The 23,608-nt window shown below is 47.4% G+C and overlaps 9 protein-coding genes across 9 annotated transcripts; 5 read left to right on the forward strand and 4 right to left on the reverse strand.

Moving 5' to 3' along the window:
* Positions 1-788: 788 nt before the first annotated feature.
* On the reverse strand, positions 789-1,707 carry BDV38DRAFT_296836 (uncharacterized protein; the record flags this gene model as incomplete). The annotated part of the gene is made up of 2 exons (XM_032063014.1): positions 951-1,707; positions 789-827 (listed from the first exon to the last, which is right to left on the reverse strand). The coding sequence occupies exons 1-2, from the start codon at positions 1,680-1,682 to the stop codon at positions 789-791; spliced, it is 771 nt and encodes a 256-aa protein (XP_031917386.1). The 5' UTR covers positions 1,683-1,707.
* A 1,231-nt stretch (positions 1,708-2,938) lies between these two features.
* BDV38DRAFT_268577 (uncharacterized protein) lies at positions 2,939-7,383 on the forward strand (the record flags this gene model as incomplete). Its single annotated transcript, XM_032056802.1, has 8 exons — positions 2,939-4,061; positions 4,118-4,302; positions 4,353-4,859; positions 4,942-6,054; positions 6,127-6,301; positions 6,354-6,474; positions 6,536-7,090; positions 7,170-7,383. 8 exons carry the CDS (start codon positions 2,939-2,941, stop codon positions 7,381-7,383), a joined length of 3,993 nt encoding a protein of 1,330 aa, XP_031917387.1.
* A 463-nt stretch (positions 7,384-7,846) lies between these two features.
* Positions 7,847-10,391, reverse strand: BDV38DRAFT_296838 (transcription factor domain-containing protein; the record flags this gene model as incomplete). The annotated part of the gene is made up of 5 exons (XM_032063015.1): positions 7,847-7,961; positions 8,034-8,114; positions 8,183-8,466; positions 8,532-9,786; positions 9,840-10,391. The coding sequence occupies 5 exons, from the start codon at positions 10,389-10,391 to the stop codon at positions 7,875-7,877; spliced, it is 2,259 nt and encodes a 752-aa protein (XP_031917388.1). The 3' UTR covers positions 7,847-7,874.
* A 668-nt stretch (positions 10,392-11,059) lies between these two features.
* On the forward strand, positions 11,060-12,065 carry BDV38DRAFT_296842 (O-methyltransferase). The gene has a single exon (XM_032063016.1). It carries the CDS (start codon positions 11,103-11,105, stop codon positions 11,808-11,810), a length of 708 nt encoding a protein of 235 aa, XP_031917389.1. The 5' UTR covers positions 11,060-11,102; the 3' UTR covers positions 11,811-12,065.
* Positions 12,066-12,148: 83 nt separating this feature from the next.
* BDV38DRAFT_279230 (potassium channel family protein) lies at positions 12,149-14,100 on the reverse strand (the record flags this gene model as incomplete). Its single annotated transcript, XM_032058960.1, has 4 exons — positions 12,149-13,596; positions 13,714-13,751; positions 13,812-13,921; positions 13,975-14,100. 4 exons carry the CDS (start codon positions 14,098-14,100, stop codon positions 12,149-12,151), a joined length of 1,722 nt encoding a protein of 573 aa, XP_031917390.1.
* A 1,173-nt stretch (positions 14,101-15,273) lies between these two features.
* BDV38DRAFT_296845 (cytochrome P450) lies at positions 15,274-17,530 on the reverse strand (the record flags this gene model as incomplete). The annotated part of the gene is made up of 8 exons (XM_032063017.1): positions 16,983-17,530; positions 16,891-16,927; positions 16,737-16,759; positions 16,599-16,683; positions 16,240-16,547; positions 15,674-16,125; positions 15,470-15,632; positions 15,274-15,408 (listed from the first exon to the last, which is right to left on the reverse strand). Exons 1-8 carry the CDS (start codon positions 17,253-17,255, stop codon positions 15,274-15,276), a joined length of 1,476 nt encoding a protein of 491 aa, XP_031917391.1. The 5' UTR covers positions 17,256-17,530.
* A 656-nt stretch (positions 17,531-18,186) lies between these two features.
* On the forward strand, positions 18,187-19,017 carry BDV38DRAFT_279232 (uncharacterized protein; the record flags this gene model as incomplete). Its single annotated transcript, XM_032058961.1, has 1 exon — positions 18,187-19,017. The coding sequence occupies one exon, from the start codon at positions 18,187-18,189 to the stop codon at positions 19,015-19,017; it is 831 nt and encodes a 276-aa protein (XP_031917392.1).
* A 23-nt stretch (positions 19,018-19,040) lies between these two features.
* BDV38DRAFT_204173 (uncharacterized protein) lies at positions 19,041-20,472 on the forward strand. Its single transcript, XM_032052501.1, has one exon. The coding sequence runs from the start codon at positions 19,135-19,137 to the stop codon at positions 20,335-20,337; it is 1,203 nt and encodes a 400-aa protein (XP_031917393.1). The 5' UTR covers positions 19,041-19,134; the 3' UTR covers positions 20,338-20,472.
* A 1,421-nt stretch (positions 20,473-21,893) lies between these two features.
* On the forward strand, positions 21,894-22,734 carry BDV38DRAFT_237702 (uncharacterized protein). The gene has a single exon (XM_032053614.1). The coding sequence runs from the start codon at positions 22,008-22,010 to the stop codon at positions 22,485-22,487; it is 480 nt and encodes a 159-aa protein (XP_031917394.1). The 5' UTR covers positions 21,894-22,007; the 3' UTR covers positions 22,488-22,734.
* The last annotated feature ends 874 nt before the right edge of the window (positions 22,735-23,608 follow it).

Genomic DNA, 23,608 nt, shown 5'->3' on the forward strand with positions numbered 1-23,608 from the left:
ATATAATGGGTTACTTGCAGGCTCGATAATATAGTAACCCCAACCTTCCCAGGGTCAGAATATACTCTTACATATCTGTATTAGCTCTCTTCACACCTTCAGAAATGCCTAAAGTGTGCGTGCTCTTCCTACATTCCCTTTTGCCCTACCAGTTCGTTATCTACCAGGCAATGGAAAAATATATATTCTAGTCGGTGGGACCAGTACTTTGACATTGCTCTATATTATCAGTGGCCTGGTTCTACCACCGTAGAGGAAATACAATATAAAACGGTTATGTATACAAGCAGCATGGAGAGACTATTGTAGAGCACCTGAACTTTCTTGGGTGGTTTTATATAAGGGCTGCGGGCTTTACAACCTCGCAGAAATATGACGAAATTCGGCTACGGCCACAAGAGATTTATTACGGAGCCTACAATCTATTTAGGATATCAGCGACAACATGTTAAGAAGGTAAAATCCAGCTTTGGCTCTGCCAGATTAAAATATCTCAACCATCACGCTATCGCATGAACCTATTCCTTACAATAACCCTTTTTGTGGCATTCAATCTAGGGGTCAGGTGATACAATCCTTTTAGCAGAAGAACACCCTTGCCAATGAGATGTTCTTGCAGGTCCTAGAACCTACTAAGCAGCACATTGGACAGCTGAGGTGCAGCGTACCTTACATCTGAGCATCCCGTGTCTTGGCATTACAGTTGCTTGATTGCTGGATTTCTCGCTTGGCTGCGGCGGCTAGGCGGACAGTCCCGTAGCCTTAAATAATATACTTTAGGACGGTAACTACTTTTCCTTGGTGTCAAACACACTTGAAATACTAATCTTGTAGTGAACATGATATTGCAATACTCAAAAGAGTAAGACAGTGAGAATAGTACAAAGAACACCCATTTGCAACGAGAGCATTCCGAAAGAGCCAGATCTCTTTGCCCCGCTTTCACATACATCTGTAATATTTGCCAAACTCCCTGGTTTACACCCCTTGTCCGCCTCTATGGCAGCAGTGATATTACCAACGTCTGTCTGCTCAAACTGCAGCGCACATGGATTTGGCTTAGGCGCCGTTTCATTCAATATCGGACACGTAGCTAAGTCTGTCCATAGCGTTCTTGTCCAGTCCACGATCTCAAAAGTAACTGGTTCGCCGAAGCAATCGTCCCGGGGGTCAAGGAGGTCAACCGGCCTCCCCCCAGCGGCAGTACGAAAGACGACCTCTTGGCGTGGCTGGGAAAGGAACCATCTCTCGCTTGTAGCCTGCGGAGCGGTACAATTCTGCGCGAATCCAAATCGCCAAGAATACCGCCAATGTCCTGAGGTAAAGTTACGCAGGTTGAACGGGAAATGAAAGTAGATGAAAGGGTCGGAGGGCGGCTCGTTCCGCGTATTGTATGAGCCACCTAGGTAGTACTGGGGTTCGTGCGGTGGGAAATAACCCTCTTCCATGCGCATATCTGTGTCCAGCTGCTCTAGCTTCCAGTCTATCATAATACCCTGAGGCCAGGCAGCTTTGGCGTTTTGAAGACCCAGTATGAGTGGGAAGTAGTCTATTGGAGCATACGTATCATTGCGCGGGAAGACAAGATCGAGCTCGATGGTTTGAGGGGTATATGGCCACTCCTGTGCGAGTGACGGGTTGAGAAGAATAAAACAGGAGAAAAGGAGTGTAGTAGTGGCCATCGTGGCTTGGTCTGGTAGGTGCCGAGTTTCCTCCACCTTTCGAGTAAACGCAGGGTTGAAGTATACCACCAACAAGAAAGAGCGTTCTCGTGATTCGAGGAAATTCTTATGCTCTGTGGGACCCTTTAATAAGGCTATCAGATCCGGGATTAACAACCCGGCCGACTTGCCGGAAAGATGTGAACTTGTAAAAGGCATGATCCCCGCGTTTGTCTAGGCAGGTTACATCGTTCGTGGTGGCCCTGCGGCGGATTAGCAACCGGATCCTCGCTAAGGGGAACTAATCGCTTGGCGTTCTCGCGGGCCAGGTACTAGTAAAATTAAACCTCAGTATGATTGGATCTCAATTGTGCCTATTTCTTTAGAACTAGGGGGCACTAGTAGCCCTGGGGGCATGTTCCGGGTAAACTGCTTCTTGAGTCGTCCCATGACTTCTAATGATAGATTGTTTGTTCGCCAAGGGACAAAGAAATGCCTCAATCTAAGCGAGATATACTGGAGCTATAGTGCCAAGAGCTTGGCGCTGTAGACAGTTGAAGTGAGAAGATCATACATGACATTCCATTTGCATAAGCCCACATTTGCATAAAGCCAGAAGCGGTATTACTTTCCAAGATGCTAAAGCAGTATTTCATTTTTTGGTTTTTTCTGGCCGCTAAGCAGGTGAATATAGCCGATCTTTTAGCCTGTGAGCCGCATGTACATTTACTTACACAGACATCCTCACCTCTATCTTGCAGTCCAGCTTTGTGCTTATATTTATTTTTATAGCAAATACGGTCCAAGCATTAGCAGTAATCGAACAACGATAACGAGTCAAGAGAACTGATTGTTTACGTCTTGGGGTTGAATGCGGCCCTAACGGTAATCCACAACGCCTTGAAAAGCGATCTCTGTTAGCATGAACCAACTCACAAATGAACGAGGATGCACTAGCCGTTGTAATATACTGTGGGCACAAGGGGATATAGTGCCATGTCCATAATTTCCCACAACCCTGTCATTCTGAGCCAAGACAAGTCCTCAATGGTAGGACACCTCTCGCCTTGTGACTCTGGGTATTAGGTCGTTCTCTATGGCGTTCGATAGGAAAATGTGCTGCAATCATTAGAAAGATAAAGGAGAGTCCAGGGTAGTCCGAGAAATGTATAAGATACAGCCTTCGCCCAGTCCAATGTCTCGTCCATATGCCTTTCTTTCTTCCTTTCATACAATCTTTTCGAATGATTTGTCCTTACCCTCATTGATTTTTCATTATGCGTCTTATTCAGTCACTCTTTCTCGTCACTCATTTTCTTTCTTTTGCAACTGCCACTCCTTCTTCCAGTCGGTTTCGGGACTATGACCCCAATGAGCTATGCCCACGGCAGTGCGGTCTGGTAGGCACCAATCCACAGAACTGGGCTGTATATTACAGCTTAGATTCCTTGGACCGATGTAACCGGCCGCTCCTTTTTGATTTCAAGTTGGATGCAGAGCTGGATCACCCCAATACTCGGCACAAGATTCGGGCCTGTTCTATCTGGGGAGACAATATTCCTGCCCCTGAGACCTCTGTCCCTGGTCTAAACTCTTCGGCCCAGAATGTCACCCTCCAGAGGATAGAATACGAAGGGGCCTCAGGAGACAGTCTTGTTGCCGCTCGTACCGTGTTCCACGTCCAAAGGTATCTCGAGAAGAAGGTTGAACAGGATAATAACGCAATCCTGTTCTCAAAGTCCGGAAATGCGACTGTGGGATTCTTCGGAGGTGCCCTAATGGATACCCAGCGGATGGCGACATCGCTCTTTCCACAGCTCATCCGGCACATCACTCATAATGGTTTATCAAATGGTATCCTAGAGCAAATCTGTGGCACTAGGCGAAACGCTCATGAGGCGTGGGGCATCATAGTCTCTTTTTCAGACAGTATGTCCACCGTCCTGGAGGCTGTTCGCACTTGGTCGCAGGGCCAGTGTGTTAGGCCCATAGCTCGCACGGCTTGGGTAAGCTCGTACACCAGTGCTATAATTCCTACGATGGTCTTTAGTCGAAAGCCTGATGTCCTGAATGCAAGAGCAGCCACCCTGCAACCTCGTGCCGAATGCTCAACCATCAAAGTTTCAGAGGGGGATAGCTGTGGGACGCTTGCGAATAGATGTGGTGTATCTGGTGCCGACTTCGAGAAGTACAACTCACAGTCTAATTTATGCTCGAGTCTACAGCCTGGGCAGCATGTTTGCTGCTCTGCTGGCACGCTTCCTGACTTTCGGCCCAAGCCGAACCCTGATGGCTCATGTGCGACGTACACTGTTCTGGTGGATGAAAGTTGCAAGTCTATCGCCACTGCTAACTCCATCACTTTGGACGATCTGGAAGAATTCAACAAAAACACATGGGGTATGTTTTGCTTTCTCCTCAACAATATCCTGTCCTACACTCACGCGAACCTGTAGGATGGAATGGATGCGGTACCTTATGGCAAGGTACAAAGATATGTATCAGCTCTGGTGATCCTCCAATGCCTAATCCTGTCGCCAATGCCATCTGTGGACCCCAAGTCCCTGGTACCGAAGCACCGACAGATGGGAAAGACCTTGCTAGTTTAAACCCATGTCCTCTCAATGCATGCTGCGACATAGTATGTGTAAACCTAAAATGCTGTGACATTGTTGATACTAATTATCCTAGTGGGGCCAATGCGGTACAACAGCCGAATTTTGCACTTATAGTTCCAGCGAATCGGGCGCCCCAGGAACAGCGGCCCCTGGAGAGAATGGCTGTATCTCTAACTGTGGCGCAAATGTGGTGAGCTCAGGCCCTCCAGATGAGTACCTACGTATTGGATATTTTGAGGGTTATAATCTTGGTCGTTCTTGCTTGAACATGGATGCCAGCCAGATCGATACGGAGAAATATACTCATGTTCATTTCGGGTTTGGTACACTTAGTGAGGACTTCAAGGTCAAAGTCGGCGATGCCCTCTCTCAATTTGAGTTTGAGCAATTCAAGCAGCTGACTGGGGTGAAACGCATCCTGTCCATTGGCGGGTGGGACTTCTCGACATCTCCTGATACTTATACCATCTTTCGGGAGGGAGTTAAGTCTGCGAATCGGATGGCGATGGCAGAGAATATTGCCAACTTTGTCAAGGAGCACGATCTAGACGGTGTGGACATAGATTGGGAGTATCCTGGGGTTTGTGCCTTCTCTTTTCTTATTGCGTTCTTCTCTGCTGCTGACCCTTGTCATACTGGGTTTAACAGCTGACGATATGCAGGCTCCAGATATACCTGGAATACCACCTGGCTCTGAGGATGAGGGTGTCGAGTATGCAATATTTCTCATTCTGTTGAAAGGCCTATTGCCCGACAAAAGCTTGTCCATTGCTGCCCCAGCCTCTTACTGGTACTTACGACCGTACCAGATTGCCGCACTTGCTGATGTCCTCGACTACCTCGTCTTTATGACATACGACCTTCACGGACAATGGGACCACAGCAACCACTGGGCTGCTCCTGGCTGTGAAGAGGGCAACTGTCTCAGGAGTCACGTGAATTTAACAGAGACATATAGTGCCCTTTCAATGGTAACCAAGGCCGGCATGCCTTCTAACAAGGTGATAACCGGCGTTGCCAGCTTCGGGCGTGCGTTCAAAATGGCAACTCCCGCCTGCACGGGCCCTGACTGCCATTTCACAGGAGCCGAATCTGGGGCCAGGCCGGGGCGGTGCACCGGCACAGAAGGATACCTCTCTCTAGCTGAGATAGATGAGATTGTCAACACCAATCCAAGTGCGGACACATGGACTGACAACAGTCTCTCCAACGTCCTTGTATACAATGAGACCGAGTGGGTCGCATATATGGATGACGCGAACAAGGCGGACCGTGACATCCTGTACAAGGGTTTGCACTTCGGCGGCACTGTGGAATGGGCTACCAGTATGCATGCATTCCACGAAGTTCCTTCAGATGCACTGCTGCCAGGAGGGTCGGTCTCAGATATTATTAAGGAATGGCCTGTGTTTATTGAGACGGTCATTAATGGGAAGAGCCCTTTCATACACGGCGAGCGAAACGGGCACTGGGCAGATGGCTCGATTACATGTACAGATGACGCTGTTGTTGGTGTGTTCGATATCCCACCGCAGAAGCGATGGGAAGCGCTGGAATGCAGTACTGCGTGGGAAGATGCTCTGGAGAAATACCGCCAGTATGACATACCTCGAAACATTGGGTTTACGGCCTCTATTAGCGACACCTTCCACACTCGCGAGAATATGGACTGTGGCATACTCTCGCCGGAATCTGACTGCCGACACAGCTTCGGGTGCCATGATGCCAGAGGAGAGGGTTCTGGGCCAGCAGGTTACGAGGTTATGAATTCACTCGTAGCCATTCACAAGGTAGGCACGTTGCAGATACTTGTCCCCGAGAGACTACTTAGTTAACTCACTTTTCAGATGTTCGCATCCGTCTACACGGGTATTGCCGACGCGGCAGGTGTGGTCGCGAACAAGAACCTTGAATTCGTCAATAAGTTCGCTCCAATACCTGACTACACTATGTCTTTCAATTTGTTCATGGATACTCTGGGGCTTATAGTCCCAACGGGAATGGCGCCTGTTTTCAACAACGGTATTTCAACACCTCAAAGAGATGACTTCTATTGCTAATCATATGCGTAAAGTCTTGAGCAGAACTGCGTATTTCAGTGCAAACCCTGCTATGTTGGACAACGCCAAAGATGTAATCTACACAATGGTCGGCTCCTGGGTGAACATAGCCAAGGACAGCAATCCAGAAAAGTAGTATGTTCTTTGTCCGAGAACCTTCCTTTGGGCCTATTAGGCTGTTTCTAACTCGTGGTAGTGGTTGGACTGAAGAGGATCAATGGGAGTTTATGGGATTCATGACAGACGTGTGGCACACATGGCAGAACGAAACTGAAAATGCCAGTCGATACCTCTTCAGTGGTACAGAAGACGCCATTAGGGACCTATCCAAGATTATAAGAGACGGTCAATTAATCCAAGGAAGCTCTGAGGGTGCTACACCGCCAACGGAAATGTCTGCCACGGAAATCCAAGCATTGATTGAACGTGCCTTTTATGGTTATCTTATCCCACGTATTTGGCAGAGTTCGGGCACCAGAGCGTTTGTCATCGACACCAATCATGCATGCGATGGGAGTAATCCCATCTCTGACTACCTTGATGACACCGACGCAGAGACTACTGCGGTGTGCTTCGCAGATAAACTGTACTACGTGGCGTATCCAGATGGCAATGCCGGAGATACATGTCAATTGCCTGGCTCTACCCCTGTTTGTGTACCGCTGAAATTTAAAGTCCCTCCGGGGTTGGAGGAGCTGACTGGGGAAATCCGGGAATATGGTGGTGTGAAGCCCGTTGACATAGTAGCAAGGTATGTGGATTTTTCCTTTTCAATCCCCACATTCTTCCCACCTTTCTTCCAACGAGGCAATCTAATTCGTGCCAAATAGCACCGTCCGCTCTTACCAGGCAAACGGCAACAAGAACGGCTGGAGACTGAAAAGTATGGGTGACGTTTCTAGCGTTGACGACCTGAATGTGGATGCGCTTATTACATATCAGATCGGGGCCCCAGGGTTCAGTACGCTTCCACTATGTAGTGCAGAAGAGGCACATCTGAACTGGGGTATTGGAAAGGACACAGACAACTATCCATGTAATTAGGGTACTCTCGCTATATTAAATCAACTCTAGAATGAGATATATTAACTATACCCCACTGGCATGTCTCAAGTGACCTTGAATATACCATCAAATGGATCCGTAAAACTGTCCCAAGGTCCATTATATACAGATAGAAAGGGCACGATATATGTATGGAAACCATTAATTTGCATCCAGATATTCAAAGGCCAAAAGCATCACACTCTTGAAAAGAGAACAGAGTTTCTAGGACTTGTGCACGGTTTGATATAAGAGATGATATGGATGGATGCCTTCGATTTGACGGATTGACGACGAGGCGAACGCCCAGTATTGAAGGATGCGACAGCAAAGATCGTCTCCTTCAGTTTGCTTATACGTTAATACCAGCCTTCATATCATATGAATTCGGAGAGTTACGAACAGACCGATACTGTCTATATGACTAAGGCTGGTAATTCGAGGTACTGTCACCAAATGAAGCAGGACAGTATAGAAGAGAATTCAGTGGTCTACCCAACCTCCCAGAGATTATCAAATGTCCAAGCGGCAGGGTCACCGAAGAAATATTGCTCCATTGTGGGAACAGTTGGATCGAACTAGAACATATCAGTATGCATATCACTAATTATCCCGAACGAAGGGAGCACAGAGTAGGCATCCTGACGAACCTGAGAAAATCCGACATCATCCAAGGACATCTCTGCTGTGTCTAACACGTCGAACTGGCGCTCAGCTTCCGAGGGGTTTCTCTATAAGAGACTATTTAGCATACACCGTTCCGAAATGTAACATCAGGGAAGCATTCGAGTTCGGCTACCTGTCTGAATTGTGAGGAGTAGATCCTCTCCTTCGCACGAGAGAACTGTTCTTGGGACGCAAGCACTCGGTAGTACTGTCTCACAACTTGGTTGATTGCTTCCTGCTTGAGTGTGCTGGACTTTGCCGGTTGTGTCTGTGATCGAAGAAAGGATATTGCAGCAGAGATGTACCAATGGTATGTGAACCCGGTTCCAAGATAGGTGATACTGTCCTCCAGCATAGTGAGGGCGTTTTGAATATATTGCAGTAATGCGTCGCGATCCACTGGGACACATAGATCGGCTGCACTTTCAATTAGCAAAGACAATCATGTCTATGATGGCAGTAAATTAATCAAAATGGCTTACCTCGAATATCTGAAGATAAATATGCGTAGTGAGAAAGGTTTAACGCTCCTCGGAAGTAGTCATGTCTTAAGAGCAATAGCATTGGGTTTCCCGACTGTACCAGCCGCCAATGCTGATCGATCATGCTGGCAGCAGCGTTGAAACAAACCATCCTTGACACTGCATATCGTGAATTTCCTTCTGTCTTCCTGGCGAAGGGGGCGTGAAGCAAGACCAAGAATTGCCGGAGTTGCAAATCCAAAACGGTCCTTGCCATTTGTGAAAGCCTACTGTCATTAGTATTCTCGTTGTTCTCGACTGGAGAAGGGAGCTTCCGAAGTTCATTCATGATTATATCCTCGTATCTAAGGATATCCTCATATGGCAAATCTGAGGTGAGGTCATTCATCCTAGAGTTCAATGCCACACGCAAGTCCAGGCTATTCCTACATAGACGCAAGAAGAAAGTCGAAGGACTGTCACCGGATGATCCTTGTATCTGTGTAGGATCGGATTCGGGCCTGAGATCTTCATCATCAATGTCAACTGGAGGGGCACAGTCCATTCGAATTGCAGCTAAGGCAGAAGGCATTCCGCGCTCCACTGAAGCCTGCAACTCCAACTCCGTCATTGTTGCCCACAGTCGCCGGCGAATCTCCTGATCGAAAAAGGTTATCTTGCCTCCCAGACGACTTGGGTCGCGATGAAACCCAGCCGCCATTCCCTCTCTCACCAAGTCGCCTGCCACCGACCACATGCGCTTCTTTTTGTAGCGGCACATTTGTTTTGCGAGCACGAGTAGACAGCGAATCTGCCATATGGCTAAGTAGATGTTTTTCCTGCTTTGCTTTCCAAGCCATGCTTCCGCGGTTTCAATCCACAATGACCCCTGTTCTCGACCAATACTACTGCTGCCTACGTAAGTTCGGTCGGTTTCCGTCGTGCAGCTGACGGTAGCCAAGATCAGTAGAACGAGGACAATAAATCCTGGCTTCGCAGCAGTCCGGTCCTTCTGCAATTGGTCATATTCTTCCATGAAAGTCGGTCTGTGCACAATTCTATACATCGTTTCGAATGTGTCGAAATATAGCCGAATGGATGCGTCCATCTCTGTCTGGTCAGGGAGCAAAAGCAACAAGTCTGCCGTTTTGACCGGCAGGTTACTGGGCTTCTCGTATTTCCACTTCGTATCCAATGCCTTCAGCTCTTTTTGGACTCCAGGTAAAGAAGCATGGTGCTTGATTGTCTCCTTCATGTAAGAACGGAGCTCGGGGAACTAGACTCTCAATGAGCATTGTACTCGAACTACATTTTGATAACAACGCTTACATGACCGATCAAGCTAGTCGGGTTTGTACTTCCATAATACTGTGTCCTGTAATTCTCCCCTCGGAAGACAACAGCCTCGGTTGGCTTTGGCTCAGGAGGATATGTCAGTTCAGTCACGTCGGCTTTAATGGCCGGTCGCTCTTTACCAGTCGTTGCTCCATCGACATCACCACCTAACAGCTGCCAAGTATCTGCATATTCCGTCAGGTCCGAGGCAATAGGTCGATTGTCATCATTGCCTCTATAGCCCTCTAGTGAGGAGGAGGAGGCAGTGTTCCTAAGGACAGGGGTAGCTGCAGTTAGCACCGGTCTGTTTTGCCCCGACACGTCTGATCTTCGCTGATTCTGACGCAATGGAGCAGGAGGATCCTCGTATGAGCAGGATTCAGAGTTCCCGGTTTTTCGACATCGAGTGCAGGACGGATATTCACGGTCGCAAGCCAATTTTCGTCGTCGGCAGAGAGAACAAGACAAGGGTTTCCGCTTTCTCCGGGCGATCGGTCGACTTGGCGCTGTCGGCTCGGACATCCCGTGGGCGCTATTGGGTAGCATTGTACCCCTCGAGCGGAAGAACTGGCGTCTTGCTATCAGATTGGATTACAATCTTATCAGATCGCGAAGTGAAGAGCGGAGGTCCGAGGGGGTTGCGGAGATATAAGTCGTGACGTTGGTGAGGCTCGGAGAAAGGAGGTGGGCCTCGGCGATAACCACTCGGCGATAAGGAAAATTACGATTATCAAGATCACAATCAGATAATCAGAATGCTTTCGACAGACCATAGTGAGCACCCCTGCCAGGGAGGGTTAGATATACCTGTGTTGACTTAATATAACCATATAATAAAGCTATGGAGTGGTATGTAGGATAAAAACAAATAAAGTGATCGACGTTAAGCTCCCCCTGTTGCTTAGACGGCTTTTCATTCCAAGTCCAGTCACAATTTCTTGCTCCAGTACAAAAAGGTGATCGTCATGAGTCATTAGGAAGTCCTAAAGCTAGATTGTAACCAAACCTCAATCAAGAGGCAAGGTCAATACTGAGGTCTGATTCAGTAGTAGCAAGTTGCCAAATTTGACTCTTGTTGGTCATCTCGGAGATAGTGTTCATATGCCTGTGTAAGATCCGAGCAGCGAGTGGTTATATAAAGCTTGTTCATCTCATGGATTAGACTCCCAACTCATATTGTTCACACTCCCCACCCATTCAACAACTCGGTTCTGCTAAATCACAATCCAACATAGTATATCTTATTGAACCAACAAAATGTCCACAAACAGCACCCTCCAAAACGCAAAGGAAGTCGATTCCTACGCCGTGTCTCATCTAGTTCCAGCTGATCAAGCCCTAACCGACACTATCTCCAGCTGCGCCAAAAATGGTATACCACCGATTGCGGTCTCCCCAGCCCAAGGAAAATTCCTTGCGCTTTTGACTAAGATGTCAGGCGCCCACAACGTGCTAGAAATCGGCACTTTAGGCGGCTACTCCAGCATCTGGTTCGCCCGGGCCCTGAAAGCCAATGGCAATAAGGGGAAGGTGACTAGCATCGAGATCCTCGAGGATAGGCGAGAGCTTGCTATGCAAAATCTGCGCAATGCTGGGGTGAAAGTTCCGGAAGAGGCCGAGGTGTTACTAGGACCCGGTTTGGAGGTATTGCCTCGGTTGGAGGAGGAAATCCAGCAGGGGAAGCGACCAAAGTTCGATTTTGTGTTTATTGATGCGGACTGGGATAATCAGTGGCATTACTTCGATTATGGTGTCAAATTATCCAAGGGCCCTGGGGCTGTCATATTGATTGACAATGCCGTTCAAGTCTTGCTGGAAGATGGAATCGTGGGACCGGAGAAGCGTAAGGAAGGAGCGATATCCGTGGTAGAAAAGGTTGGACAGGATAGACGAGTGGAAGCAGCGCTTGTACAGACGCTGGGTACAAAGAGCCACGATGGCTTCTTGATGGCTTTAGTGGTGTGATGTTTGGTTTCTGGTTTGTTGCTCATGAGTCTTCGAGGTTTTATTATATGTCCAAGTCGCTGTCGTATGTATTCAGTATATTTGAATTTTCGGATTGACAATGGATAGTCCAAACAGCCTCTTTCGAACGGTGGAACTCGTTACGTACCTATAATATACTAAGGGTTCAATTATTACTACCATGTTTGTGGATGCATTTCGGTGCCTATTTATTACAAGTCCGTTACGTCTTGGCATTTCTCTACTGTTACTTTATTTTAGTGTTGAAGAGCCACCCAGATTCCACCTTATAGCATTCAAGATAATCCATTTCAATTAACTTCGAATATATTTCTACGCTAAGGTCCACTCGCCCCTGCTCCCTTCCCCAACTCTGAACAAAGCTTCTCTGTCAACCACTTCAGCATCAGCAAGGCTTCATTATTCTTTTCAATTGCTGTTCTTTCGTCGCTGCTAAGGCCCTCATATGCGTATGATGTACGTTGGTTCATAATATCAGGAAAAGTGTATTCGGCGGAGTTACTCGCCTCGCCATCTCGGGAATGGAGCAGAGAGAGGACCCACGGCCAATCGCGACGAGGGTCCTGCTCACTGGATCCCTCCAGAAGCGTCAATACTAGCTTTTTGATTTCTTCGGCTAGTAGAAACCTATGTTGTCCGGCTTCAATCATGGACTGGGACAGCTCAAGCTCGTTATTTGCAAAAGTGCTCGTTGTCCCTACCGTACTCATGTCCTCTGATGCCTTCTTCAGGTTTGACGACCATTGGGCTTGTTTTTCGATATCTCTAAAATTTTTGGAAGATGCCAGATCTGAATCATCCTTCTTCTTATGCCCAGTCTCGCGTCTTGATTTACCTAGTCTCAATATATAGTCACCAAAGTAAACAAGTGTCCGCACACCTATTTCACCCATGACAGTGACAAGATTGGTCAGAACTGGAATAGCGAGTAATGACCAGAAGACGAAGAAAACCTTTCCAAAGTTGCTGGTAGGGTAGAAGTCTCCGTAGCCAATGGTTGTTAGCGAAGTGTATGTAAAGTAAAGAGCTGTGAAGTATGTCCAGTTCTGACCGCGTTCCGATCGACGAAATACTGCGGCGCTGAGAAGCCATAGGACAAACCATGCCGTCACGAAAAATAGAAGGGCTTGCCATTGGACTCTTCGATTGAAGTCGGATCGGATACGTTGGAGTTCCGCGACGTCACTTGTTTGAGGAAATGTCGCAGTGGATGGTATGCTGGATAATGTTGTGTCGTCGTTGTGTTCATGATGTGCGGCTCTGGGTGTTTTCTTTTGTTCCAGAAGCCTATTTCGTGCTTCTTGGAGCTCCAATTTCAGTCTCAAATTTCTGATGCTCTTCCCAAATGAAGTTATGGAGCTAACAACCAGACCCAATGCGATGATCCCGGCAGTGGCGTATGGAAATAGTAGGCTTCTTCCGAGATGCGTCTTAGGAACAATATTCCCAATGCCAATAGTGAGAACGGTATAGTCGGTGAAGTATAGGGCATCCATAAAAGACCACTCTTCGACAGTGCTGTATACACCGGCACCACCAGTAAGGACGGTTATAAATGTGATGGTTCTCAGAATAATGCTTGTATACTCGACTGTCCGCCTGTCATGGCGACTTAGAGAGACTGAGCGCGCAATGGCAGTATAAGCTACCAGTAAAATTGCAATGAAAATATACAAACTTGCAGTTAGGATGCCATAGAAGTAACTCTGGGTATACTTCAATGACTGTTGTGGCTGCAGTATTGGATGCCGTCGAGTAGTAACCCCTATGAGACTGAACAATAATGCTCCTGCAGTTAGCCAACCCGATATTACTACAATGAATCCTTTGTGTGGGTTTCTTTTGCCCATCATGGTCAATATTAGCACGATGTATGATATACCAGCCAGAGCTAAGGACACGGCTTTGAGCGCGACCATCCTGAACGATTTTCTGATTGTTAAAACCTAGACTAAACGGAAAGGGTGGAATGATACTCACCAAGTTGGTTGAGAGAGTATAGTTATGCTGCCATCAACATTTTCCTTTTCCTGCCATCCTTGAGAGACGGTGCAGATATTGAACATGATTGCGATAGCACATAGCGTACCCTGAACACCTGTTAGATGGCTTCAAGTGAGACGGTGGTGAGGACGGCAATTACGGCCACAACAGGAAATGGTGCTGCGCTGCGCCACCAGCGGCTAGGCAGGCTATTAGAGGAATCATAGTGTTCCAAGGCATTGCGAGATTCTTCTTTTGGTTTCCTGGACCTTAAGCGCTTCGACATGGATGAGTGCCAATCTATCATGATAAGTCGTAGGACATTCCAACCCTGCCTACCGCTTTGCGATTCACACGGTTGGTGAGGTAGGCTGTATTACGTCGCTGTCTACATTAGGGTATAATATCCGATATATATTGTCGGTAGCTATGGTAATTGAGATATATAGCGGTCATTTGGCTGAAGTCTGTTGGATCTCGATCCATGGTTGTGGCTGAGTAAGGAGGTCTGGGCCATGCCGAACACAGTTGGACGTTTCCATTGTAGAGGAGGACCTGTTAACCATATTGGCTCATATATTGTCTGATAATAAAAAAGAAAAACAAAAAGAATGCAGGCCGGATAGCCCGGGAAATCCGGCAACCAATTAGAGGCATTCCACTTCTACAAGTAGTACTTAAACTAGTATAATATATAGGCCCTGAAACATGAATGCCGGGGGCAGTCTGGGTACATTGAAACGGATGAACAACTCCGTTACTCCTGTCATACTTCTACAATCAACATAAATGAATCAAGATACAAAAAGTGAAAAGGCCGTTCCCGATTTAGTAACAACATACCATTCAGCGCTTTTTGAGGTTGGACCCTGAATTATAGAACACACTATTGACAAGCCAAGCAATATATTGTAAATGTACTCATTGCTCTAGAGCATTCATATACTGGATAAGCGATGTCGCCAGTGTAAGCGCCCCATCGCCCACTGCTTCTATCTAAGAAAGCGATATTTTATTCTAATTTCTCAATGACCCGAGATTGCTATAATTCTAATATACTATTGATAGAATACTACTCAAAGCATGGAGATCTGCATTTGGATCCATCGTGGGTCTCGATGCTAACCCCTTCGAGGATCGATCGTCGTATCTTTACTCACGATCGTTGTCGAAACGGAGACTTGACTTGTCGGGGTCCATGTGGATCCAGGTCTATGCATGATTAGCCGTCACTAGAATTCTCCCAGAGCACGAGGTGTAACAAAAATCTGCATTTTATTTTATTTTCTTTTTTTTACTTCCATTCCCGGCTACAATGTGGTGCTTAGAACAACGACCTTGAGCGAATCACGCCCAGGGGATGCTCAAAAATAAAGAATGAAATGAAGTGAAATAAAATAAAAGAAAAAAGAAAAGTTTTCAAGATAAATTAATAGACCGCATTTAGGAATCGAGGAAATCAACGGTTGGTTTCGCAATCCACAAGATGCCCTGAAGAATCCTTGGAAAGTGGGTCAAACCATGACCAAAACGTCGTTGTTCCCGCATACTGACTGCCTGCATCCACGGACGGTTGTCTTATGCCTTCGTTTTCCTAAAGAGCAATGGCAGGGCCGTTTCAGGCCATATTCTATGATCCTTAGCTGATTTCTCACCTGCATAGGGGGGGAGCTGGGAGAGCTTACCAGTCGACCAACGTCGTAATTCGGATACCTCTCCGTCCGATTGTCCGCATTTTTGAAATAGTAGTCTAACAGTATTCGCGAAAGAATCATCTCGATCTCCGCAGCGGCTAGGAATCTTCCTGGACACGCATGTCTTCCATATCCAAACACGAGGTTCTGTTCGTTGGAAGTGACAAATTGATTGCGAGCATGGAGAGTTGCGCCTCTCCCTGCCGGATCTTGTAGAATCGAAAGCCGTCGAAGGTATCGCTGTCGGGATAGTTGTTATCAGCTTGATATATGGCCTGTAGCGGTGTTTCGATGGAGGTGCCTGGCGGGATGTACTGGCCGCTAGAAAGGGTAGTGCCTTGGACCGTTTGACGGGAGAAAGGAGTGAGTTCAGGTGGGTAGAAACGGATTGTCTCCTTCATGAACGAGTCGAGCTTTTCCATCTGCTGCAGTGCACGTGAAGTGAGCGTCCCATCATTGTCTGATATTGCCGTGCGTATCTCTTCGCGCGGGGGCTGCATGTACCCGGGAGAGACTGCCAGATTATATAGGACATTGGTAGCAGTCACGGTCGCGCTATGGATGCCGGCGAATATCACCAGAAGCTGCATTCTCACGAGACATCTTATTGAGTGAACCTTATAATCCCCGCTGCGATTGAAGAACCACTGGAGCATGTCATCGGGCTTTAGATATTTGGGATCCTTGACAGCTTCACGAGGAGCTTGTATAATCGGCTCCAAAAATCGTACTGCCAGCTCCTCGCGCTGATTAAGTTGTTGGACCTCTGAAGGCCTCCACGCCAGGCAAGGACGGAGCCAGGGCTTCATTTCCTTGACGACCTGTACTGCATTGCCCAGTTCTATAGTGTAATTGATCGCCGTATCGAGATAATCTTTGTTGAGAAAAAGCCCCGCGCCGACGAAGATTCTCCCTGACACTTTCGCCACGGTATTCACAAGTTCCTGATAAATTAATACCGGTGTCCAATCTTCGCATCCTGGAATTTCGTCCTTAAGAGTATTTCCAACCTCCCGATAGATGATGGGGTTCAGCCGGGCTAATTAGAGTCAGAGAGTATCTCTCGTGATGGACCCTGTGGAAATCATACATAAAGCAGGATTCAAGTCAGCCTTGATACAGTAAGGTACGAGTGGCTCATTGGGAGCAACTTTGGTGTATTTAACCTCCAGTACCTTTTTCTCATTAATGCCTGGCATGTGTGTGCACGGGGGAGTATGTAGTCAACCTTGTTAATTGCGGTGGGGAAAACTGAGAACAGTTTCAAGGTAGTTTACTCAACTCAGATAAAAGCCGACCAGGGACCACAACGTTTTTCGGGCCTGAAATGCACCACACTAAGTACTTAAATCACGGTAAGGTGTATCAAGGCGGCCTTGGACCATCTGAAGTTGGCATGACGCAAGCTTGGTCTTTGAACTGTGAATGGTTCTTAGTACATATTTGACAATGAGAGCCCAGGGTAGCGGCTGGCCTTTTTATATCCCTCTTGATAGAGCTTGCGTGCGGATTCCAAGTAAGCCCTCCTCCATATCTCGTTGCCTCCGTCAATATCAAAGCTAGGAAGTTTGGCTAATTGGGCTCTGTAGTGTACCTGAGAAATCAAGACGAAAGTTGTGAAAGCGAGAATGGCCCAAATGGCCGTTTCAAGATTTTGCAAGAGTACCAAAATGTATTGACCTTCCAAAGTTAGGTGAGAATGGAACCAAGTCTGAGGTTGAGATGGGAAGTGCGCTTGCTCCGTCATTTAACATCACAGTAGGATGCTTGCCATTCTGCATTGAGATGATCATGCTTCTTAGATCTCTGCGGCCCGTATGTAGATCCGTTTCTCCATTCAATTCGGTGGATAGGCGTGGTGGGTTTGTCAAGCTGCTGGAAACTAATCCGACGCCACCGATCTCACAGTCGGCCGGATGTACATCATTCAGCCATCCGGAAGTATAGGATACCGGATTCTTTTACCATCTGAACAATATTAACACGGCAACATTGGTTTCACAGTATGATACATGACTGAGGGGTTCCGATATAGATCTTATTTCTTAGTTCACCCCTACTGCAACTACGATTCGGTAGGTACGACTCGTTAGATCGGGGGTTTATATAAGCTTTATCTTAGGTGGCATATTCAGTAGGCTGTAACGCATGCTTTCTGTGATGCGCTGGCTAGTTTTACTCCTGTATTTATCTCCCGGTAGGGATCGTTTCTGGTATCGATTAGGCGTTCTGTTACTCAGGGTCCTGTTTCTTCAACTCTCCAGCAATACCATATCTCTACAGAAAGTTGTAGACTATCGAGGAGTTATATCAACGCCACAGGGTAATGAGGACTTGAATGACTTTGCAGACAGGAATCCAGTCCATTATTGCGGGGTAATTCTTTCCGGAGCCCATTGTAGGAAGTGTTTGACCTGCGACTTCAATGAAAGGCACATATACTTGTGCAGGCAAGACTTGTGTCACGCAGACAAAAAGGGTGGGACGAGCTGTTGACGCCCGCAAGTAGATCAATCGAATAAACCATTCTATTGCATTCAAACAGCGGCTATGTGCAGATTTCTAGCAGTGCACTCCAACGTTTGAACTAACAATACCATCTCCAGTCCCTAGTTTATTACGAGTGGAGGAGTTGAAGAAGTTAAATGTAAGCAATATATACTATTAAGACAGGAGATATGTTGGGGATAAGGTGTTCAAGGCACGACCTTGATGTCATTGGCATTTTGGTCGACTGCCCAACGCCTGCGAGATTGGCCGACCGGTTACTATCGAAACAAGCCCATAGTAACGGAGAAGCCAACGCTGCCACCGACGATGAAAGAAAATATTTTGCATTGGACAAGGTGAAGTATCATGATGCTCTTCGCGATTGGGGTGTTCAGTCAAGTGAAGTAGACCACTTGATGCCTTGCACTCCGTTCCAAGAAGGAGTGTTGTCCAACTCTCTAGCCGTACCAGGAGACTCCGGCTATCTGGGTGTCGTAAGGTTAGGACTGAAGATGCAATTTCATGTAGAGGCGATACGGCTCACATGGCAGGAAGTGGTTGAGCGCGAAGAGACACTCCTTACTGCTTTCATACCGATTGCTGAGGATGTCTCTTCGTCATGCATTACCTCCAGCACGTTTTGGCAATGTATCTTCAAAATTAGCTCCCGTGAGGCTCACAGGCTTTTGTCTATTGACAGACAAAACTATGAAGTGGACAGCTCTGCTCTAGGTTTTGGCCATATCCCAGTCTCGTTGGCATTGGTAGATGTACCGACCGTGTGCAAGGCAAGGGACAGAGGCTCAACTCAACTTGAACTCACCATATACCACGTTCTATATGACGAAGCATATATCCGATGGATTATTCACGAACTCTCCCGAGAGTATCATAAAGCTCGGCTCACGAAAGACTACGTTCCCGAGTGGGCTCCTGCCACATCGGTGAACAGGATACCTTTTAGCATATTTGTTTCTCAGCTGCAAGCAATGCTAAAAGAGAGTGCAACCTCATTTTAAAAAGGTTATCTGAATGGGTCCCCTGCCGCATGCTGGCCGGTTGCGAGACGATTGGAGAGTGGTCGAATAACAGAGATACACGAGTTCTCGGCCCGGTCCTTGACATGGAAGGGAAACATGCATGGTTTAGCTGAAGCAAGAGGAGTCACCCCGGCCGCGATCTCTAGGGCTGCAGTGGCTCTAGTCGTAGCAGAGCATAGCGGTGTTGAATATATCGTTCTTGGAGAGGTGTCTAGTGGTCGATCTATCATTGATGGCGCTGCTGGGTTCGTAGCCGGACCTTGTATCTCAACACACCCCATCAGGATACGTATACAACAAAAGCGAGGGTCAAGAAGCAATCATCATAGACTGTCGTTTGACCAGCTGGTCAAACTCTCGCTGGATTCCTACTTGGAGACAGTACCCTACCACCAGCTGGGTTTACCCAGCATCCGACGGGAGTCAGATGCCCCAGATCTTCTGCCGTTTCAGGTGCTGTTTGTTTATCAACAGGCGTTTGATTTTGAAACTGACGCTCGGGAAGAAGATTCAGATAATTTCGAGGCCCAAGGGGGGCATATTGGTCGGTTTGAATTTCCTGTCGTGCTACAAGCATCATGCCATCCAGTCACGGGCCACCTGAGCCTCCAATGCGTATTTGACCCGACAGTTCTAATACCGGAGGACATTGAGTGGTTCCTCGAACACATATCACAGGTTCTGAGTTCCATAGCTGACAGTCCCTCTCAGCCCAATGCCAAATTAACTGTTAGTGACGCTGAAGAGGCAGCGCTAATAAAGCTCGCCTCCGAGAGCGACCAAACCCCAGATCTACCGCTGGGCACGACTAGCGAATCTCTGTGCGCTCATGATCTGATATCGCGACAGGCCATCGAGAACCGTTGCAAGATAGCTGTGCAGTATGAACTTTCCCAGTTCATGACATACGGAAAGCTCGATAGGGAGAGCACGAAGCTATCCATCGTGATCCGCGCATTTTTCAATCATATTTCGAAGTCAGAAGGTCATGAACAACCCCTAGTTCCAATTTCCTTCGACAAGGGGCTTGACATGGTAGTCACTATGCTGGCGGTTCTAAAAGCTGGGGCTGCTTATATTCCACTTGATGTTTCCCATTCAGAGCAGCGCTTAACAATGATCTGTCAATCTGCGCAGGCCAAGCTTATCCTTTGGGATGGCCAGAAAGGATTTGACAAGCTGCATGCCATTGGACACTCTTCAGGCGCCACCGTCTCGACCCTGAACGAGCTTTCCAACGCAGCGGACGGTTGGGGAAGTACTCCCCGATCCGAGAAAAGCCCACTCCATCCTCTCTAGCTTATATTATTTACACTTCAGGCTCCACGGGCGTGCCTAAAGGCGTGATGGTCAATCACGCAAATTTGGTATCTTTTATGATATCCGCAACAAGTGAGACATACATGTCCTGGACCGTGAACAGACTTCAGATCGCTGCATATACATTCGATATGTCTGTCAGCGATATCTTCCCCGTACTAGCCATAGGGGGGCGCGTCTTACTCGCACGACAACAGTCGCTCTGGAGTGATCTCGCTGGATGGGCAGATGCCTTTGCGGTAAATCAACTTATGACGACCCCCACGGTAGCAGATATGATGCTTTCGAATGCATCGTCCGACGGATTCCTGTTAGCGCAGTTGCGTGATGTGATAGTAGGAGGTGAGGCGGTAAATGGAGACATCCTGGATAAAGCACCAACAGAAATGGTTTTCTATATACAGTACGGTCCAACTGAAACGACTGTTGTTGTGACTGGATGTATGCTTCGAGGACCCACATATTGCCAACCTGTTCCACATTCCCAGATTACCACGATCGGATTTCCTCTTCACGGCTGTCGTGTCTACATCCTACAGCCAGGTACATCCAACCGAGTCCCAATTGGAGTACCGAGTGAATTATGCATCAGTGGACCACAGGTGACTGTGGGATACCGGGGTGGCGGCGATTCTTCCGAAAGCCCATTTGTCCCAGATCCCTTCTGGGCCGGGCAAACAATGTATAGGTCTCACGATATTGCCAAGGTCCACGGAGATGGGATGATTGAGTGGATTGGGCGGATGGATTCTCAGGTCAAACTGCGAGGCCTGCGTATTGACTTGGGCGAGATTGAGTCCGCAGCCAGGCAGGTCAAGGGTGTCCAGTCGTGTGCCGTCGTCAAAATGGAGCTGGGAAACAAGGAAACCTTGATGGCATTTATCGAGGCGTCAAACTCTCATCAAACACACATTACCCCTGTCACCGTCCAACAACATATTGCACAAAATGTCCCGGCCTACATGGTCCCTGCGCATGTTCAACTGCTCGACACACCACTTCCTCGTACAGCCTCTGACAAGCCGGATCGGAAGGCAATCCATGCCCTAGCGCAACAGCTTGTGGATAAGGAACATCTACTGCCCGTCGGCATCAGCCGGATACAGCCAGCTGATCTTCGCCCACCCCCAGGTACTCTAGAAGCAACGCTCGCCTCGTATTGGGCTACTATTTTAGGAGTCGACAAGGTGGTCATTAGTCTGGAGACACCTTTCTCTCACTTAGGGGGGGATTCCGTGCGCGCCATCAGCCTACTCGCGCTACTACGGCGTAACAACTTCCAACTGAATTTGACAGAGTTGGGCTCCTTTTCGACCATTCGATCCCAGGCATCCAGAATCTTTGGTGGCGTACAACGGCAAAAGCTCCCTGCTTACATGCAGTTGACCACACGCAGCAGCAGTCGGGCGACGATGGTTTTAATCCATCCCTTTTTTGGCCAGTCCAGCGTGTTTGACCATGTGGTGCCGGCTCTAAGCAAAGAGTACGACATCGTGCAAGTTTCTGATCCTTTCTTTGGAAAACCTAATGGCCCCGCATCTCTGCGCGACTGGGCCGCACATTACTTGGAAGCGCTTCACACCCACTTCAAACAGGACCGACCCGTCGTTTTGCTTGGGTATTCTTTTGGCGGCCTATTGGTACTAGAGATGGCTCGATTGCTGGAGATAACTGGAAAAGGATCACCATTCTCTACAATCATAGTTGACACACGTTGTTATAATCCAGACCAGCCATTTTTCAAGGACGAGGAAGAGAGACAGACAGCTGCTGACGATGCCGTTCGCCTCTTTGGCCCCGGCCAAACAAGAATGATTGAGGAACACTTTGATAAGCATGCCCATATATGGGAGAATTCTGCATGCCCGGACCACTACCTCGGCCGCTCACTCTACCTAGCCACTCCGGAGGCCGTGGAGTCGGGTATTGTAGATTGGTGGCGGAGTCAGTGTCCGCATATTGAGGTTCAGCGAGTGGAATGCTCGCACGGAGAGATTTTCGAACCTGCGATGACTGGTCCCGTAAGTGCATTGATAAATGAGCATTGCGACCTAGATTTCACGCGCATTGAGCCTCAGGCAGGAGGTGCGCCTCATACGAGGATATCTAAATTGGCAGGGGTCTGGTAACTGTCTGGTTGTATTGATGTTAAGCGAGTATGAAGATATACTATGATAATTATTCGCAGCCACGATTGAGCTAAGGCAACATATTGTGTGATGCAGGAAGCTTGAGCAGTAGTTACAAGGCAAAATGTTTATCTTCTCAAACAGCTCTCAATAAAATAATATAATCGGTTATTGCTCTCGTTTTCACAGGTTAGTGGCAACAAAAGTAGAAGCTAGATGACTGTTCGATACCATTGGGAGCGAGATGTTCAGTTGGGTACTAATTTTTCTATGTCGAAATGTCGCTATTCTGCCACCCTGGACGGCCTGAAATTTTACCCACTCACGTGATAGGTCAGTTGTTCTCGGAGCCACCATTTTTCCGACAGCCGCTGAAATCACACTCGTGACCAGGGTCTCGTCTTCCACTACTCTGTGAAGTTAGAAATCCCACTCCAAGAGCTGTAGGTCCTGTAATCAAGGGTTATGATATGATGAACATGAGATATGTAGTACTTTATAGGTATTGCTACAGTTGAAACAGATGCCTAGATTGTACCGGTCGCTCTTAACTATTTATATGTGATGCTACAAAGCAAATCAGTGATATATATATCTGTAGATGCAGTGGACCTTGCACTTAAATATATACAGCCCAATTTAATTTACGGTTTATTACCGTTGATTTTTAGACTGACCGTCAAGAATTATATGTACTTAGAGCACTGAGATAATTATCATTAGATTAATATGGTAAGTTTCTATACTACTATACGGAGTAGATGCGACCACAATGCTCGGGTTCGGTACGTGTTTGGGGCTCAGTCCTTGTGCCAAGCTTACTTAGTATTTGTAGTTCCCGTTGCGCGTTCCACGCTTATCCTCCCAAGCTCGAAAAGCTTTCAGGAGTAACGAATTTGTCATAGAGTCTATATAATAGCCCGGTCACGGCTAGCCGACGGTCCATTCTAACGCTCTGGGACCGCTCGTCTCTTCCTTTAAAGCTGGTGGAAAGTTTGAATAGGACTTTTGCAGCGCAATATTTGAACGGTATGAGGGATATTAACGTAACATATCATTACCCATTCTGTCCTTAAGATGGTGTCACATATATACATTCTAGTAGTTATTTGCAGAGCAAT

The sequence above is a fragment of the Aspergillus pseudotamarii genome (genome assembly GCF_009193445.1).
Source record: "Aspergillus pseudotamarii strain CBS 117625 unplaced genomic scaffold BDV38scaffold_8, whole genome shotgun sequence".
Lineage (NCBI taxonomy): Eukaryota > Fungi > Ascomycota > Eurotiomycetes > Eurotiales > Aspergillaceae > Aspergillus > Aspergillus pseudotamarii.